This window comes from Pelophylax lessonae (assembly GCF_965119305.1).
Source record: "Pelophylax lessonae genome assembly, chromosome: 2".
Lineage (NCBI taxonomy): Eukaryota > Metazoa > Chordata > Amphibia > Anura > Ranidae > Pelophylax > Pelophylax lessonae.
In genome coordinates, this window is record NC_138769.1 from 353,998,107 (window position 1) to 354,016,073 (window position 17,967).

Here is a 17,967-nt window from a genome sequence, read left to right on the forward strand (position 1 = left end):
ATTTTAGTAACAATAAAATTACAACATGGCCTGTGCAGCAATTGTATATGCTATATATATATTTAACTGCTTTATTTTTTTCCTGCGAAAGAAGTTACTTTTAAGGTGCTGCTGCTTCCCCATGCTATCACTGACTGGGGGCCTAGCTTTATTGCAGCAGAGAAAAGTCAGGTCACCCGTCAGTCTGACAGAGCTAGATGTAAAGGAATACAAATCCTATGGCAGTAAAAACAGTCCCATATATATGTATTTCCCCTGTGTATTATAGTCCTCTGCCAGCTTTAAGATAAGGTGCAGTCGGGGTGCCTTGTGTTACTCATTTTGTAAACATTCCAAAATATTCATTACATCACGCACTCACCACCATAGTTCAGAGATCAGTGCAGTCAATTAGCAGCTCACACAAAAATTCTCTTGCACCATAGTTTACTTTTAGACAGAATTTAACAATTATGCAAATAAATCATTGACATTACTGATAGCAAAACTTTCTTCAATCAGCTGTAAAATGCTAAATACTCATTCAACACCGGTATGGCACCATTTTTCTTAATGTGCACTTTATCCCACATCAAAAGCTTCAATCCAAATTGAAAAATCTAATAAACTTTCTCAATATATATAGGCACCTGCCCAAAAAAGGCATTTGGAATTAAGCAACTTGTAAGAGAATCAGAAATGGTATATTTGTCAGCTAGAGTAAAAGCTATACAGTGAAAAACTACTCATTGATATCCCAGCTGTTGTCACAAGTCTCTAAAGAAGGGAATGGCGGAGCTTCCCAAGTTAGCTGCAAGTCTTCTGCTTCTTGAGTAGCACTTCGAAGCACTGCAGGATAATGCACTTCCCGCCTCTGTAGAGTCACCTGACGAATGCCAGTCCCAGACATAAAAGATGAGCACTTGCATCCTTTTTTGGAATGTTTTAGGGTCTTAACGAGGCTGTAATTTGCAAAGCTGAATAACCCCAAGTGGAGTATTGCTTTGGCATTCTCCCACAAGTATCTTGTACACTTTGAAGGCCAACGATGTGCAAATCAGTCAACTATTTACCAGAGAATATCTGTGCTAGTCAATATATGGTGCAAATTTTTACATGAGCACTGGCTCGGAGATTTGTGCTCCAAACCAAAAAACGGATACATTTCAAATGGCACACAGATGAACCATTGAAAGAACTAAGCATAAGGGCATGACCCCAACGCCTCAAGGATGCTGAAGAGCGCATTTTGGAAATCTGCAGTTTGTTCCATGTGTGCTACCCTGTAATTCTTTCACTGGTCTTGTCTTAGGTGACATAATCCATGTGGCGGGCAGTGTTCTTGGGCTACAGGTTTTTGAAGAAGAGTCTAAGTTTTCAGTCTAGACTGTGTTTGCAGGAGTGCCATTGTGAGTCACTGCATTAAGGTTGGGACTGCTGGCTTGATGGCTGAAGGTCCGATGCGTGGAAGCTCCTACCTCAAATACCTCATGGATAGCTTTTCGAAAGCAGTGAAAATTGTAGTCTATTAAACCTACAGAGAAAAAAATAACAATTAAGGACCAATAACGTGCAGGAAACACCACACAACTGAGTTTCTGACATCTTAACTTAATACACAATACTTTTGTTGGAAATACATGACTATGCAGAAGTTTTAGGCAGATGTGAAGAAATGCTGTAAAGTATGAATGCTTTAAAAAAATATATATTTTAATTGTTTATCAATTAACAAAATGGAAATTGAGCAACGAGAAGAAAAATCTAAATCAAAATTTGGTGCGACTATTCTTTGTCAAACCAGTATTAATTCTTACATTTGCACAAAGTCAAAGATTTTAAAGGATTTGAGTCAGGTGTACGATTCATTAATTATACCAAGCAGATGCAAATGATAATTATTTCATATGTAGACAAACACTGTCTGGCCAGAAATGGTCTTTATGGAAGAATTTCATCCAAAAAGCCATAACACTGACATGGAAACAAGGCTTAGTGACTCAAATATTCACAAACACATAGGAACTGGGGTGCAGAAAAATGTCAGCAGGTGCTCTGGACTGATGAGTCATAATTTTAAATATTTGGCTGTAGCAGGAGGCAGTTTGCTCACTAAAGGGCTGAAGAGTGGTACAATGAGTGTCTGCAGGCAACAATGAAGCATAGTGGAGGTTCCTTGCAAGTTTGGGCCTGCATATCTGCAAACGGGAGTTGGAGATTTGATCAGAATTAATAGTGTCGTCAATGCTGAAAAATACAGGCAGATACTTATCCATCATGCCATACCATCACGGAGGCGTGCAATTAGCCCAAAATTCATTCTACAGCAGGAAAACCACCCCCAAATATACAGCCAACGTCATGCAGCACCCCCACAGCCTTGATCACATCATGGAGTCTGTCTGGGAATACATGGAGACTGAATGATTTGAGGCAGCCTACATTCACAGAAGATCTGTGGTTAGTTCTTCAAGAGGTTTGGAGTACCTACCTGCCAAGTTCCTTCAAAAACTGTACAAGTATACCTAGAATAATTGATGTGGTTTTGAAGGCTGTCAAACCAAAATATTTATTTGATATGGATTTATCTTCTGTTCATTTACTTCTATTAACTGATAAAAATAAACTATTACATTATTATATGTCTCTCTATCGCTCTATACACACACATTTACAAAAGTGAGTACACCCCCTCACGTTTTTGAAAATATTTTATTATATCTTTTCATGTGACAACACTGAAGAAATGACACTTTGCTACAATGTAAAGTAGTGAGTGTACAGTTTGTATAACAGTGTCAATTTGCTGTCCCCTAAAAAAAAAAAAAAAAAAAAAAAACTCAATACACAGCCATTACCGGCTAAACAGCTGGCAACAAAAGTGAGTACACTAAGTGAAAATGTCCAAATTGGGCCCAATTAGCCATTTTCCCTCCTCGGTTTTATGTGACTCGTTAGTTTTACAAGGTCTCAGGGGTGGTGAATTTGGTGTTATTGCTCTCACTCTCACATACTGGTCACTGGAAGTTCAACATGGCACCTCATGGCAAAGAACTCTGAGGATCTGAAAAAAAAAAAAAAAAAAAAAAAAAAAAAAAACGACTTGTTGCTCTACATAAAGATTGCCTGAGCTATAAGATGATTGCCAAGACCCTAAAACTGAGCTGCAGCACGGTGGCCAAGACTTTACAGCGATTTAACAGGACAGGTTCCACTCAGAACAGGCCTCGCCTAGGTCAACCAAAGAGGTTGAGTGCACGTGCTCAGGGTCTTATACAGAGGTTGTCTTTGGGAAATAGACATAGGAGTACTTACAGCATTGCTGCAGAGATTGAAGGGGTGGGGGGGGGGTCAGCCTGTCAGTGCTCAGACCATACGCCGCGCACTGCATTAACCTGGTCTGCATGGATGTCGGAAGCCTCTTCTAAAAGATGATGCACAAGAAAGCCCGAAAACAGTTTGCTGAAGACAAGCAGACTAATGTCCTGTGGTCTGATGAGACAAAGATAAACTTGGTTAATATGGTGTCAAGCGTGTGTGGCGGCAATCCGGTGAGGAGTACAAAGACAAGTGCGTCTTGCCTACAGTGAAGCATGGTGATGGAAGTGTCATGGTCTGGGGCTGCATGAGTGCTGCCAGCACTGGGTAGCTACAGTTCATTGAGGGAACCATGAATGCCAACATGTACTGGGACATACTGAAGCAGATCATGATCCCCTGCCTTCTGAGACTGGGCCACAGGGCAGTATTCCAACATAACGACCCCAAACACAACTCCAAGACCACCAATGCCTTGCTAAAGAAGCTGAGGGTAAAGGTGATGGACTTGACCAAGGATGTCTCCAGACCTAAACCCTATTGAGCATGTGTAGGGCATCCTCAAGCAGAAGGTGTAGAAGTGCAAGGTCTCCAACATCCACCAGCTACGTGATGTCTTCATGGAAGAGGGCTCCAGTGGCAACTTGTGAAGCTCTGGTGAGCTCCATGCCCAAGAGGGTTAAGGGCAGTGCTGGAAAATAATGGGGGCCACACAAAATATACACTCACTATACATCTATACATTGTAGCAACGTGTAATTTCCTCGGTGTATCACATGAAAAGATACCATAAAATATTTAAAAAAAATACGAGGAGTGTACTCACTTTTGTGACATAGTGTGAGTGTGTATATATACACACACATATATATATATATATATATATATATATATATATATATACATACACACACACACACACACACTTTAGATTGAAAGTGTGTTTTTTCCCCATTTGGCCCCACTAGGAAGATTCCTGTCTGACGTCTCAACTAGGCAGTAAGAAAAAAGGAATATCACCAGTGGGAACATAGCCCAAAAAATTTTTTTTCATGTCATCACTTACAAATAACTCCTACCTGGAAGTATGGAAAGCTTAACCTGTTGAGGCAACATTGCCTGCTCATGTCCTGAAATACTGCCAAGTGCCTCCTGACATAGATAGTACATGTATATTATTTAAAAATGAATCGGATTGCTGAAAGATCTTTCCCCGTATTTTATAAAAAGTGCACATTTCAGAGAGCCACTGCCCTAAAAAATGAATTTCCCAAAGAGGTCTGTTGAAGTAATGAAAACCCAAAACCAAAAAACCAAGCTCATTCCTTTCACAAAATGGCCACTATGCTCACCTTTTCGTTCAAAGCTTTCTTCTCGAAGAATGCAGACGAGTGATAGGAACTTTGTCACTTCTTTTAAATAAAGTACTGTGGTGTTGTTCAGCTTGATAATTGCCATGGATTCCTTGTCATACGCAGTGCCATTGCATTCAGCATGCAAACTGTGTAAACAAGAACTTTATTCGTTAATGAAGAAAATAAGAGAAAATGGGACAGGCTCTCTGCCTACAAAATGTATCTATAGTACCAACGCATGGCTTTATTACACAAATAGAAACTGCTCACCCCCACCATGAGAGGACACCATAACTGAAGCTGAAGCTGAAGTGGTTGCCCTGCCAGGGAGGTGTAGTATCCATATGACAGATAAGCTAACAATCAGGTATCCCACTGTCTGAAAAATTGCCCCGACAAGACATGCCTGCCTGTTTGACAAAATCTTGGCTAAACAAACTGCTGAAGCACCAGCTACCAATAACCTGTAATACTATTAAAAAAGGGAGCAGGCAAAAGGCAAAATATTCTGGTATTCCAGCTTAGATATATTAATATATTAATTGGTATATTAGAAACAAACTAATTTTAAACAGGCTATATGCTGAAAGCTAAACATCCCCTAAATGATTAGTAGATACAGAAAGGATTACTTCGACAAACTCCAAGTGAAAAACTGGATTTTTGACTTGCTGTAAAATCCTTTTCTCTGAAGTTTACTGACAGATGCAGCCATTGGGTTATGCTTCCCCCTACAGGAGTAGGACACTAGGCAGGGGAAAAAAAAAAAAAAAAAAAAAAAAAAAAAAAAAACACTTTACCACGCCTATGGGGCAGTCCCTGAGGTCATACACCCGCTCACTCTGCTATAGGATTCAGTTTTGTTGCAAGCAGTGTCAGAAGTAAAAAACCCCAACCCACTCAGAAATAGAGGGGCGGGTGCTGCGTCTGTCAATGAACTTCAGAGAATAGGAATTTACGGTAAGTCAAAAATCAAGTTCTCTCTATCGTTCATTGACAGACACAGCTCCATATTCTTCTTAACCATTGGGACGTCCCAAAGCAGTATTTGCATGAGGGGTGGGAAAACAACGCAGAGGAAGAACATAATTCCCCAAAGGCTAAACTTAGCCAACCAGGTAACATGGAGCTCAACCAGGAACTGGAGCTCACCTAGAAACATACAACCTCAAAAGAGAAAAAAATTGCTCTTTTAAACAGCAGCTTGCAAAACCTTGCAGCCAAAAGCAGCATTTGAGGATGCCAACACATCTACTAGAACATGTGCACAGACGACCTTGCAAACATTTATTACTGATGCCTGATGGTGAAAGGCCCAAGGGGCACTCAGCGCCCTAGCAGGAAGCACCTTAAAATGCAAAGGTGGAACCTGACCCTTAAGTGAATACGCCTGTACCACCGTCTGCCTGACCCATCTGGGTATGGTCGCAGCAGACGCAACCAATCTCTTCAGAGGTCCTTCCGTGAGGACAAAAGGGGAGTCTGATTTCCTGAAAGACTCAGTAACCGCCAGGCAAACCCTAATTGCCCGAACCACAGCCAAAGAGAGCAAGGCAAATTCCTTGGGATGCTTGGGCTTGAGACAGAGTGAAGGCAGCACAATGTCTTCATTCAATGGAAATCAGTAACCACCTCTGTAAGCCACTAGAGAAGGAGAACGGCAGGACAGCACCGCCAATTCAGAGGCTACCTTCTGTGACAGTGTAAGCAGAGGAATCTAAGTTTTTAAAAGGGAGGGTTTTTGAAGAACAGACCATACCAAGTTAAGATCCCACAGAGGTAACGAGGACCGTATCGGAGGAGCCACATGACGAACTCCCTGGATAAAAGTGCAAATCAAAGAATGCGTAGCTAAAGGGTATTGAAAAACCACCCCAAACACGACACCTGGCCTTTAATAGTACCCAAGGCCAACTTCTTGAGTTTTGACTCAACCGAATCAGATTGTCCAAAGATTTAGGATCCTTGTTCCAGTTGACAAGAATACCCCTTTGTAGAGGTCTCATGCAAATTCGTAATGAGGACAGGGTGCTGGATAACGGCAACCTAATTGCCCTCTGCAACTTTTGCAGCTTTTCCGGGGGAAGAAACACCCTTCCAGAGGCTGAGTCCAGAGTCAGTCCCAGATAAACCATTTTGGAGGCTAGGACCAGAGCAGATTTTCTGAAATTGATGGTCCAACCAAACTCTTGCAGAGTCCGTACAGTGATTGACAGATCGCCAACCAAAACTGAGTGGGAGTCTGCCCTTAAGAGGAGATTGTCCAGGTACCCTAGTACCGCATTCTTCCGCTGTCACAGTAATGCCAATACCGGAGCCAACACAATGGTGAAGACCCTGGGGGAGGAGGCGAGACCAAAGGGTAACGCCACAAATTGATAATGTTCCTCTCCTACAGCAAAGCGAAGAAAACGTTTGTTTCCAGTGTAAATAGGTATATGCAGATATGCGTCCTCGATATCGGTAGAGGCCAAAAAGTCTCTCCTTGGTGTAGGAACGCCACTACCGTGCAAATGGACTCCATTCAAAACCTCTATACCCGCACAAAGATTCAGAACCTTGAGGTTCAAAATTGGACGCACTTTCTCTTTCCTGGGAACAGTAAATCGGTTTGAAAAAAAACCCTTGAAATCATTCCCGAGATGGAACCGGCACAATCACCCTTTGCGACAGCAGATCTTGTACCGCCTCTCGTAGATCACTTAACAGATCTGAAGATAGGCGTAGATTGGACGGGAAGAATTTGTCCGACGATTGGGACCTGAATTCGATCTTGTGACCCGATCGGAGCAGCTCGTGGGCCCATTTGTCCTGAATCAAGGAGGTCCCTGGTTCCGGGCAGAAAACAAAGACGTCCCCCTACCCCAGGTATGGTTGAGGGCGTCCCATTATGCAGTTGGAGATTTGTCCACAGATCTGGAGGGGCCTGTTCTCGGCTTACCCGACCACGTCTTCTTGGAACCCCCAGATGACCTAAATGGCTTAGGTCCTTTCTCCTGCATGCTGAAAAATAAGGGCCCCATCTATTACGCTGTAACCTGCCTTTAGCGAATAGAAGAAGAAGAGTACTCTTCCCACCTGTGAGTCCTTTGAGCAGTTCATCCAACAAAAACCCAAATAGGCGTTCCCCCATAAAGGGGAGATCCGATAGAGCCTTTTTAGAAGCATGGTGCGCAGACCAGCTTTTTAGCCACACCATGCGTGGTTACCATTATTGCGTTTGGAACAACTCCACTGATTTGCGACAATTTTGTCGCAGTAGACAGGAAAAGGGAGTACCTCTGCCACTTTTAGGGGATCTGCGGGCCCCGAGGGGACCGGCGCCCCCCATGTTAAAATTTTCTGCACCGATACAGTCAGTTCATCCGCCAGCGCCCTTGCATGCGCAGTAAAAAAGGGAATCATCCTCACCGCACAGCACTCAGTGTGTGAACGCAGACCCAGTAGAGTCGCTATATGCTAAGCTCACCCTGAGAACATAAGCAGGGGAGATGGCCGACCACAGTCCCACAAGAAGCTGGCTAAAGTTCCACAAAAATAACCCTATTATACCTAAGGGTCGCCCAACATAAATGACATAAAAAAGGACATAGCCCCCTAAAAAGAGGAAGACGCAGATGCACAGGCAGAGTACCCCCCACAAAACAATGCCCCCATCTGCTGCTCTATTACCCCGGTCAGCAGCTCAAACAGCCTGGTCAACAGCTCAGTCAGCCAGCTGTGAGTAGGCTGAGTAGGCTGCAAAGGTGTTACCTAAATTTGGGCCCCGATCCAGTTCGCCGTCAGCTTGGTTAGGCACTCAGACAGCCAGTTCCATCAGCCACGAGTAGGCCGCAAAACGCCACCTCAATTTTTGGCTTGATACAGCCGCGTGAGGCATCCGCCGGTCAGCTTGCGCAGGCACCTCATCTCGGTCAGCTTGGTCAGGCACTCGGTCAGATGAGAGTAGGCGACTTCGGGGGGGGGGGGGGGGGGGGCAATTTCCGTAGACATCTGTGCAGAAACCCGCTGAATCAGCGGAACTCGCATGATTTCAAAAAGGCCTCAGTGTAAACCTGGGCTAAAGTTAAAACCTTTCACAAGAAAAACAGGTGCTTCCAAAGCAATATTCTTTATGGAAAGGTTAGTTTCCTGGCTGTCACACAACCTCTAGTTTTAGTACTTTTGGGTTGAGCATCAAGGGGTTAGAACCACTTGCAGTAATTCCAAAACTTTACATACACTTTATGCCAATATCGCCAGACAGCTAGACGTTTTAGAAATGGAAGTGGCACATATCTGCCATAACAGGTTTTCTTTAAAGTTGAAATCCAGCCCAAACTTTTTTCTAGCTTTGGACTGAGTAGGAAAGATACAGAATCTCAGGTAGTCACTGTTTTGTGGAGATTTTCCTTCATTCCCTGTCAGACATAAGATAGGAAAGTAAAGGAGATATCCCAGAGTATAAAAAAAACAAAAAAAAACACTTTCATAAATGTTAAAAGTGTATCCTTTTTTTGTCCTGTCACCAAAAGTCATCACAGAGGTTCTCACATTTCCCACTTGCTCTAATGTTTTAATTTGGCCTCACAAATGGAGGCAAGTAGGTAAAGTAATGCCATTCTTACATGAATACCTAAAGGATATGTACATCTTTGGTAAAATGTAAACCGGTATGTAGGGAGGGGGGGGGGGGTGGAGGATTCCTCTGCCCACATGCGCTGTCGTTTTTTTAAAACTGCTCCACCCACACAGCTGCATCATTTATTCAAAGAGATCTGTGAATTAAAAAAAATCAGCATGCTGAAAAAAAAAAGATCAGCATGCTGATCTGCACATTTATAGTTCATTCTTCTTCTACTTTGAACTGGATATAAAGGCACACACCTGGAGGAAGACTGAGCAGGAGCCTGACATTGCAATGCTCTGAAGGGTCCTATAAAAAAAAATAAGTAAACTCATTTTTTAGAAGTATGGGCAAAGCTTTTTTGGCTGTACTTCTCCTACGGATCACAAGAGTGCAGTTTGTTCTGCAATCCTGTGACCTGTTTCCAGCTGACAGTGCTCTAAAATCACTCCACCAGTCCAGGGGCTGGATCGATCCCAACTTTACAGTTGGGATCTACCCAGATGCCTGGACCAACATTTAGTTCCGCCACTCAGCAAGTCGTTGAGAGACTGAGCCAGCCACTCCTGCCCCCTCACAGCCCTACGCTCCAGTGAGCACTGGGGGGGCAGAGCCAAGAGACTGTGACCAACAGTCACGGCTCTCTGCTCTGAGCAGCGGGGAGAACTGAGCAGCTGGTGGTCTTTGATCGCTCAGTTCTCCATTCAGAGCTGGCCAGGAACAGATGCAACATTGGATCAATGCTTCATTCACCTAGGGGAGTATAACTTTTTATTTGGAAACCCCATACTTCTATTTTAACCTGCAAAATCATGTGTAATTTTTAATTTTTTTCCAAAGTCACTCAAGTGAAAATTCAAAGTCCGCAGCTACAAAAAGTGTAGCTGCTGACTTTTAATAAACAGCCACTCACCTGTCCTATGATCCAGCAGTGTGCTCACCCTAGCCGCTTTTATCCTGTGCCCTCCCTTGCTGGCATCTTTACTATGGGTACCTGGCTGTGACAGCAGCTTCACAGTCGTGTGCCCACTTTGCATGCTCGAGCGGCGCTGCGCTCTGTGACTGGTCCTGCAGTATTCTGGGACCGGTTATGTGTCCCAGAAGACTTCGGGAGGAGCGGGAAAGAAAACCTGTCAAAATCTGGTACTTGCTCCCCTCCCCAAAAGCTTCATTTTACAAAAAGGATCAGGGAAGGAGGCCCTAAAGTGGAACTTACCCATTTTGGGTGGAGCTCCGCTTTAACCTTTAATCTACCCACAAAAACAGCAGCAGCATCAAAAACTGGAAAGAGCAGACACTGCCTAACTCCATATCTCCATTTGATGCAGATGGTTTTACTTTAAAGAAAATACCCTAATAAGAAAAGGGCAGTTAGATGGACTGATCAACCTTAACCAAGACTGCTATACTTCTAAAGCAAAATCATTTAAGAAAATATTCTAAAGTCCTCGATTTACCAAAACTATACAAAATTACTTGCTTAACATGCCAAAGGGTAGACAAAAACAAGCCCACACATAGTTACCTGTATATACAAGAAACATCTATTACTACATCTATCATATCGCAGCACAGTTCATATGACTGCATGTCTACAGGAGAACTGTCTGTGGCAATGTAGATTTTACTGACCACATCAAATAAGAAGGCTTTTTCGATGCCTGAATTCTGAAATAGAGAAAGTTGAAACAGATTAATGTTCTGTTGGATAATAACTTTTACAGAATAGAATAGAGGAAATACAAACAGTTGTAGTGAAGTACAAACTTCTGTCCCTCCTGGGCACTGATTAAAAAGTTCCTGTGGGAAATTCACAAACATTTAAGGCTGACAGAATCTGAAGAATCTGTGCATAGTAACCAATCAGCTTCCATCTTGAGCTTGTTCATTTAATCTTTGAAAAACGAAAGATGGAAGCCGATTAGCTGCCATGCACAGCTGCTCCAGATTTCACCTGCTCCAGTCTAGGTATATTCCCCTTCCAGGCTTTTTTACCAGCTGTGTGTTTTACCTGGCTCTTTCCAATTGTCAAATACTACAATGAGCCATTTGACCTAAAGCAGTTTGTTTTATAGACCTTTTTCATGAGGCAAGCTGTATATAGGGTTAGCAGCCTTTTAAACATATTACCAAGTCTGCTTTTTAAAGATCTGCTTTTTTCTCACAAGCCAGGAATCACAAGTGATCTTGAAGTCACATGTCAATGAGACAGACATTCCAAGTAATGTGCTTCATGCATGCTTTGCAGATGTTGAAACTCAGAACTTCAGCTTTTCTTGCATTTATACATTTCCCTTAAAAGGTCTTAAAACAACGTAATTGATGTTACACACAGGAAAAGTCTAGAATGTGGACGTGCTACATAAGATTAGAATAAAAAAAAAAAAAAAATGGTTTCATATGTGTGCACTAGGATGACCCTACATATGGCCCTGAGCTGTTAACCCTACAATTTTAGTATTTTCTATATTATGCCTCATTGTATTTGGTTTTCTAAAGCGAATAGTTTTTGTTAAACTATCTCAAAGTTTCTTACATAAAGATCCTGCCAGTAACAGCACTTCTAGGCTGACAATGGTAGCACACTACCTCGTAATTAGCAGCAGCATTGCCAGCTTTAGTTCTATGAGATAGGCAGCCCAAAGACCAACTAAGGGCCTGTTCACACTAGTGCGATGCCAGACATCGCATGTGACTTGCGTTATCAGCCATAAAAACTGTATGGCTGAAATGGCATCTCATTCGCACCAAAATGGTGCAGTACCCTATTTTTTGGTCCGCACTGGAATCAGATCGCATAGGTGTTCACACCTATGTGATTTGATTCCTGCACCATTTCACAGTTTGCACTGCGAACCGATCTGGGGGGTCATTAACTTTAACCCCCAGCGGTTCACAGATCTCAGTGTGAGCCACTGTGCGATTCTGGTGCGTGCAGGATAGGCACTGAACCGGGACTTAAGGAGTGCACGTGGTAGCCTGACAATGCTGATGCAAACTGAAAAATGTAGTGGCTGAGCGTTGTCAACCTTTAACAGGACTAGAGTTACTGGTAGAATCTATTTTGCAAAAGATTCTCAAAAAAAAAAAAAAGGATTTGCTTAAAAGGGATTCTAAGGCCTCTTGCATGCTGCTGCTTGAAAAAGTGCAGTACAGCTTTTTTTTCTTAACTGAGCTAAAATACAGACCATTAATTGTAATGTGCCTATGCAAACAGGTGCGTAAACAAGTGCCGTGCATTCTTCAGTTAAAATAAATAAATAGAAAAATTTGTTTTTTGGTCAGTAATTCACGCCTCATGCACATAAATGCGCTCAAATACCCATTTATATATTGTGCAGAACAAGAACGCAAAAATGCACGTAAATATGCACAAATACATACAAAAAAATAAATAAATAAAAAGTCTAAAAAAGTAAATGCTCAACAGGAGTATCATGTGCAAGAGGCCTTAAGGTTGTAATAAAAATAATAATAATCATAAATATGTCAATACTTACCTGCTCTGTGCAATGATTTTGCAGAGCTGCCCTGATCCTTTTATTTTTGGGTCCCTTGCTGGCAGTCCTGGCTCCTCCCCCCTGCCATGTACCCCCAATAGCAAGTCTCTTGCTATAGGGGCTTCTAAGCTGAGCTCCTGTGGATGGACGCTGTCCGGAGTGCAGCTTGGCCTCGCCCACGATCGCTCCTTTTTGGGTCACTGGCTGTGATTGACAGCAGCAGGAGCCAATAAGCCCCCACTTCTGTGTGAGCCAATGAGGAGAGAGACAGACCTGGGAGAGACTTTGCTCTAATGCACATCACTGGATCGGGATGGGGTTTAGGTAGGTAGAAGAGTGGGGTGGGGAGGGAGCTGCCTTAAAATGCATTAAGGTAAAAAAACCTTCTGCCTTTAGAACCACTTTAACTATATACAGTCAGCCATGATGCTAAACATACTGAAAAAAAGATTTTGAGTCTACAAAACACCTTAAAAGTGGATTGCTACATTATCTTTGCTCATCTTTCTAAGCTTTTATCCTATAAAAGATTTCACATTTTTTTTCTTGGGTACAGGGCTAACTGTTGTATTTACAGTATTCCTTACTGTATTTAGTAAGTGTTACTACTGCTAAACTACAGAAGTACAAAGTGCTCGGTTGGGAATTCCCATGACCTATTAATATCATAGTCTGTGTGGGGAAGGCGCAACTTCCTACAAACGCTAAGCACTTGTAATCTATTGATTTTGCATTTTTCAGTGTCATTACTAAAGTATAGCAAGTGAAAAACAGTATTTGTCTCCAACACTTTAGGATGGTTGACTAAACATGAAACTCTTTGTGCAAAAAAACGAACATTTGATTATTACCGAATTTACCTATTACTATTCTAGGTTTTGTCTTTCGTACACCGCTTTTTTCCATGTAAAATTTCTTTGGTCATCAGCTAACAAAAATACTGTCAAATAAGGTCACATATTTAAAGTCAATTAGCAGCACGCAAATGTATATTTATAATTTGGATGACAAAATTACAAGATGATAAAATTTATGAATGCCAAAGCTCTGCATTTAAAAATGGCAGTTTACCCCAACATTCTGTACAGGTCAGCAAAGAAAGGTTTGTGGCCAGTGTAGATCCCTGGTGCCCAACCTGTGGTCCTCTGGTGTATGATGTGTGGCCCAAGGACATAAGCAGTCTGTTGTGGGAACAGATTAGATTAATAACATTGATCTCCACTAGCCTCATATAACCTGTTCCCAGATTCCTATGGTCCTCTGCAGCACGTCTCCAGTCAAAGCATGTCCACACTCCCTCACCCTCATTTCCTCCATTAGGAACGCAGTTTCTGACAGACTCTCAAGCATTACATATATTGATCATTGTGTGTGGCCCTTTGGTGATGTCAGGGGCCGCATTTGAGGCCCTCTTTAGCTCATAAGCTGACAACCACTGCTGTACAGAAATACCTGCAAGTTAGACTACTACTGCATGCTTTGGTGATATAGGGTTTGTAGGGATGACCCAGAGTGCCCAGTGGGAACGACACTAATCAACAAAACCATAAGTCCCTGACTGAAATGGTTACTGAAGCTCTTTAACCACTTTGCCGCTGCTCACTAGAGCTGTACTGCGGCAAAGTGGCTCTTGTAGGTCTGACGACGCAGACCTACGTCGGCAGACCCTCCCCCCTCTAGGCGGCGCGCGTGCCGCCGGAGGCGCGCTCCCGCTGTATTCAGTCACAGCGGGAGTCGGGCCAGGGGAGGAGCAGTGGCGATCGCCGCTGCTCTTCCCCGATCGTCGGGGAATCGAGTGTGGAGATCCGCCCGCCTGTGTAAACACAAGCGGGCAGATCTCCTAAGTGACAGGCAGGGTCAGATTGCAGGGTTCAGCATAGCTGAACCCTGGATCTGTCCTTGTGTCACTCAGTCACCTCCCCCCACACACGTCAGTAAGCACCAGGCATACATTAACCCCTCCCTCTCCAATAAAATTAACCCCTTCACTGCCAGTGTCATTTTTACAGTAACAGTGCATATTTATAGCACCGATTACTGCAGTAATGTCCCTGGTACCCCCAAAAGTATCAATAATGTCAGTCAGGGGTCCGATCTGTCCGCCGCAATGTCGTAGTCCCGCAAAAAAAAAAAAAATTGCAGATCGCCCGCCATTACTCGTTAAAAAAAAAAAAAAAACACCAAAAATGACAGAAATCCTTCCCTTAGTTAGTAAATGCAATAACTTTTGCACAAACCAATCAAAATACGCTTACGTTTTTTTTTTTTACCAAACATAGGTAGCAGAAAACAAATTGGCCAAAAATTTTAAAAAAAAATTTTGATTTTTACATTTTTGGGGGGGGGGGGGGGGGATTTCATATAAAAAAAAAAATGTGAAAAATAGTATTTTTTCAAAATTTACGCTCTTTTTTTGTTTATAGCGCAAAAAGTAAAATTATAAAATAAAAAAAAAAAAAAAAAAAAAAAAAAAAAAAAAAAAAATCGCACAGGTGATCAAGTACCACCAAAAGAAAGCTCTGTTTGTGGGAAAAAAAGGACGTCAATTTCATTTGGGTACGGCGTCGCACGACCGCGCAATTGTCAGTTAAACTCGCACAGTGCCGAATAGCAAAAAGTGGCCCAGACATAAGACAGCAAAATCCTCCGGTGGTAAAGTGGTTAAGAGAGCAAAAGCTTAAAAACGCACTGCCTGCCTGTGAGGAAATAATGGCCATACATTTGTTTGGATTTCACCCACTTCCTGATAAGCCAGCTGAAATTCTCTACATGTGTGGCTCCATCAGCCCCCTCTCACCAGACATCCTGCAACTGATGAATCAAACGAGCCAGGTAGAAAAATCGCTGGCCGACCAAGTGGCTGCATCTAATTAGTACAAATGGCCAGCAGGTGGACTCATCCATCTGTACTGTTTAGCATGGATGGTGGCGTCGGTTCGATTTTTTCTTTCAGCCCATAGGCTGAACAAAAGAAAAAAAAAATCTAATATTGTGTGGGCAGCTAAAAGTATAACACTGAACGGAAATTTGAAGCAAATAAACACAGCACTAGAGATTAACTTGCAGTAAGTAATTAATTTAATGCCAAAACCTAAAAATTAAAGTGCTTTGCCTCTCGTTTAGGGCTGGTTCACATTGGTATGCACGCATTCTGGTTTTGACAACCCATTCATTTCATTGGACAGTCAAATGTATTTTAACATGAAGAAAGTAGTGCAACTATTACCTTTTTCAGACTGTGCCGCTTCAAACCACATGGTACTGTGGCACCATGCGGTTTGGCAACTGCAAATGTGCTGCGTCCTTCACACAAAAGGAAGCAATACAAAGAGGAGGGTACTTTTTCATACAAGTACATTGTACAGCAGGCATATGTCAGGAATAGTTTAAAAAAAAAAAAAAATTGTAATTTTATTCCCTTTGGGTAACAAGCATAATAGAAAAAAAAAATGTAAATCTATGTGGGTTAATCTCAGTGGAAAAAAATAAAACAAATGAGAAAAAAACAGGCCTTTAAGTACAAATTAGGAAGGACACCCTTGGCATTTTAGATTTACAAGGAAAGCAACGAGAAATTCAAAAGGAGCAGTCAGATGGCTACAGCAGGTAAAACAAATCCCCATTTTTTTTCAAATATATCAGTAGTAAAAAGGTTATGAAGTCAGAGATATGCACAGATCAGTCACAAAATTACAGGGAAAAGGCAGATAAATTAAATGTTTTCTCTCTTCAGTTTTTAACGGATGAAAATAATGGGCTTTATGGTCTTAGTAGTATTGCCAATATTTCTCTAGAGGTTCCTCTGGTGATCAAATCACCAGGTCTAAATGGCTTACATCCGCGAGTCCGCTTAGGGTAACTAGGGTAGGTATAGCCAAGCCGATATTTCTAATTTTCAAAAGACACCGCACTGACTGGAATGGTACCAACTGAGTGGTGTAGAGCAAATATGGTACCGGTTTACAAAAAAAGGATAAGGATATATACTGAGAAGCTACAAACCAGTCAGCCTAACATTGATAGAAGAATGTAGGGTATCCGAGAATATGGTAAGAAACAATATACAGAAATTTGTCTGCAATAAAATGTATCATAAGTGACAACCAGCATGGAATTATGAAAGACTTCTTTTCAGACCTACCTTTTGTCATTCTATGAGGAAGCAAATGAGAAATTGAATGGCGGAAGTCCAGTGGATGTAGTTTATCTAGATTTTGCATTAGACATTTGGCACTGTACCTCATAAATGTTTCATCTATAAAATAAAGCCTGTGGGAGTTGATGGAATTGTATGTTCATGGATAGGGAAAACTGGTTACATGAACAGGTCCAGAATGTAGTGATAAATGACTAAAGTTGTGAGCGGTGTGCCACAAGGTTAAGATCCGAGCCACTGAAAAGGATATAGAATGAGCGCCAAATTTACTCACACCAAGAAATGTACGCTTTCCACGTACAATGGTATATCTTGCTGGAAGGAGACTTCCTCGCCTTCACAATAGTAGGGAATCACTGATCCAGACAGCCCTCTATCCCTCAGTACCTGGCTTTCAAAAGCGAAGCCAATAAAACCAGTGACTGTAAAGCAGGATGGTAGATCAGCCCTTGGGATAACTGTTCTACTCTGAGAGGAAGCCCCCAAGAGATGTTTACAGCCACCAGGATGATTGAAAGATCCTCGCTCTTGATTCCTCACAAGAACTGCGGAAGACGCCTTAGCCGAGGATGATGATACTAGCCTTACCGTGGCCCTTGGACGCCTGCGGCATCTGTCAGAGGACCCCGTGACCTCGTCACGTACTTCGGTATCCTCTGGTGGAGCCGAACCTGCTAAAGGAGCTGCATGCAAGACTGTGCAAACAGAACTGTCTTGAAGGTGGATGCCACCAGACTCAGAACCTGTATGCAAAATGGGGAGAGAGAACTCGGTGTGAAAGCAGCCGATGAATAACAGCCTGTGGTCCCTGAAGTTTGTGCAGAGGAAGGACCACCCTGGCCAGAAACAGAATCAGACCTAGGTAAATCAATTTCCTGGACAGGGATAGGGGGGACCTTAGGTAGTTCAGACATCACCTGAACCTTTGCAGGAATTAAATCCGCACAAGGAGAATCAGGACCTAATAAACCTGAAAAGGACAAGCTGTGTCCCCCTTTCTGGGTACCCCCAAAGAAAAACATTTCGCAGATCTCCTTGATGCTCACCAAAAAA

At 42.5% G+C, this 17,967-nt stretch overlaps 1 protein-coding gene across 1 annotated transcript in view; it reads right to left on the reverse strand.

Annotated features, from left to right (window-relative positions):
- Positions 1-286: 286 nt before the first annotated feature.
- The window catches only part of RRAGC (Ras related GTP binding C), a 69,801-nt gene continuing 52,120 nt past the window's right edge, over positions 287-17,967 (reverse strand). Inside the window, exons 5-7 of the mRNA XM_082248351.1 lie at positions 10,784-10,926; positions 4,650-4,798; positions 287-1,513 (exon numbers count right to left, since the gene is read on the reverse strand). Coding sequence (XP_082104477.1) covers positions 1,362-1,513; positions 4,650-4,798; positions 10,784-10,926 — 444 coding nt within the window. The 3' untranslated portion in view covers positions 287-1,361. The remainder of the gene's footprint in view (positions 1,514-4,649; positions 4,799-10,783; positions 10,927-17,967) is intronic.